The 2317-nt window shown below is 38.6% G+C and overlaps 1 protein-coding gene across 1 annotated transcript in view; it reads left to right on the top strand.

The window, feature by feature from the left end:
* The window catches only part of lama2 (laminin, alpha 2), a gene marked incomplete at its 5' end in the record, with an annotated part of 234410 nt that overhangs the window by 205212 nt on the left and 26881 nt on the right, over positions 1-2317 (top strand). The window contains 4 exon segments of the mRNA XM_014015734.1: positions 99-223; positions 326-488; positions 1145-1289; positions 1406-1544. Coding sequence (XP_013871188.1) covers positions 99-223; positions 326-488; positions 1145-1289; positions 1406-1544 — 572 coding nt within the window.

The following is a 2317-nucleotide window of genomic DNA, read 5'->3' as shown; positions in this document are numbered from 1 at the left end:
ATATATATATATGCACATATTCAATCAATGTCCGACCAGATGTTGTCGTTTTTTCTTATTCATTGTTGTTGTTGTTGTTTTTTTCTGTTGAATGTTAGAAAGCAGAAGCAGTAAGAACATCAACGTTCTCAGGCTGCATGGGCGAGACCTTCCTGGATGGTAAACCTATCGGTCTGTGGAACTACAGACAGAGAGAGGGAGACTGTAAGGGTTGTGTTGTCAGGTATGCAAACAAGTCTCATTAAAAATAAGCTCCCGTGGATTGTAATTTTACATGTGACCATGTGTGACCTGTTAAACAACACACATTTACGTGCGTTTGTAGTCCTCAACGTTCTGTGGGCGAGGGGACGGTTCAGCTGGATGGTGAAGGCTACGCCGCAGTGGGAAGGCCCACCAGGTGGAACCCAAATGTTTCCACGATCACCTTCAAGTTCCGCACGTTCTCCTCCGAGGCTCTGCTCATGTACCTGGCCACAGAAGACTTGGTATGTGTGTGATTACAAACAAAATGTTGTAAAAGTCATAATTATTTCTGATGTAATTCTCAGAATTATCGTAGATTACTAACCGCCGCATAAAAACCTTATATTGTTTGCATTTTTATTAAATAAATGAATGTTTCATTGGATAACTAGTTAATACTTTAAATGAGAAAATACTTTTTTATTCCCTAAACAACAAAGACAGATGTTAAAAAAGTTGGCTTGGTTTCTGACGGGTCAAATTATACGTAGATTAGCATCAAGCAAATAAATCAATTAAGACGACTAAAGCTGTGATAATTGTGCTGAGAATTATAATTACAGTAAACTATAAAGCTGTATGGCTTTAAGTGAAACATTTATTAAACTAAATCAAACAAAAATAAACATGAGTGAACTCTAAATAAAACTGTGAACCATGTTTAAATGTTGGGTTGGTTAGAAGGGAATTTGAATTGGTTTAATCTGATCAAATTCTTCTGTTTAGATTATCCCATCCTTTCCTAATGGCACAAGAATTAGACTTGAAGAAAAACGGTTTCTAACATTTGTCACATTGGCTGCATAAAATCCAGACCCCTTTGCAAACCTGTAAAATATTCTTCATCTTCAAACACTGGCTCCTTCCGGTCCTTCCATCGTACTGTTGCTCTTTGCAGAAGGACTTCATGGCCCTGGAGCTGTTTGAGGGAAAGGTGAAGATGAATTTTGACCTGGGGTCAGGAGTCGGCACGGCCATATCCACTAACCGCCACAATGATGGACGCTGGAAAGCCCTCACCATGTCACGGAACAAGAAACATGGTAAAACCCAAGACCCTGGCATCATTATTTGTGCAGACTCACAGTTAAACAAGGAGAGGAAGTGTCTCCAAATGCATCCTCTGTTGTTGATTATGTCTCTTTGCATCCCTACAAAGCCACCGTGATCATTGTGGACATCGACAGCAGTGCAGAAGAAAGGATTACAGCCACTTCTCAGGGTTCAGCTACCGGTCTGAATCTCAGGGAAAACCAGAAAATTTATTTTGGTGGGCTGCCAACGATTGGAAACTACAGGTACACACTGAGACACAGCCAGTTTTAGATGCAGAGCCAGTCAATTTTAAATGTAGGAATGATTTTTAATTTTAAAGGTGAAAACTGTTTTATGCTCTACAGAGTCCGTCTGGTGACATTTGGATTAAAAAAAATCATCCTATGGTCACAGAATAAATAATGTGTGGTCACAAGCATTGCTGCAGCTATTTCCATTCAAACACTGTTGATTGTTCACATGAAGTTTGAATTAAATAAATTTTCTTATAATATAGAAATAAGTGACATACTTTAGTCATTATGTTAATCATGAAGTAATACATTTATTTTGAAGTTTCATACTAAAAACAATATCCTCTCTCTCTCACATTGTGCCTTGTCTACAGAAGGAGCCGGAGTTGTGTTGTTTCAGGAACACAGCTAGGTCATTCACTGCCATCTCCAACAATGTATTTCTCACAAACAGACATTCTACTCAAAATTATCTCATGGCCATGTGTTATTATCTTGTGGTCACGTGTTATTATCATGTGGTCACATGTTATTATCTTGTGGTCACGTGTTATTACCTTGTGGTCTTGTGTTATTACCTTGTGGTCACGTGTTATTATCTTGTGGTCACGTGTTATTATCTTGTGGTCACGTGTTATTATCTTGTGGTCACGTGTTATTATCATGCGACCACTTGTTATTATCTTGTGGTCACGTGTTATTATCTTGTAGTCACGTGTTATTATCTTGTGGTCACGTGTTATTATCATGCGGCCAAGTGTTATTATCTTGTGGTCACGTGT

This window comes from Austrofundulus limnaeus, unplaced genomic scaffold (genome assembly GCF_001266775.1).
Source record: "Austrofundulus limnaeus strain Quisiro unplaced genomic scaffold, Austrofundulus_limnaeus-1.0 Scaffold133, whole genome shotgun sequence".
NCBI classification, from domain to species: domain Eukaryota; kingdom Metazoa; phylum Chordata; class Actinopteri; order Cyprinodontiformes; family Rivulidae; genus Austrofundulus; species Austrofundulus limnaeus.
This window is presented reverse-complemented; position numbering and strand designations above follow the sequence as displayed.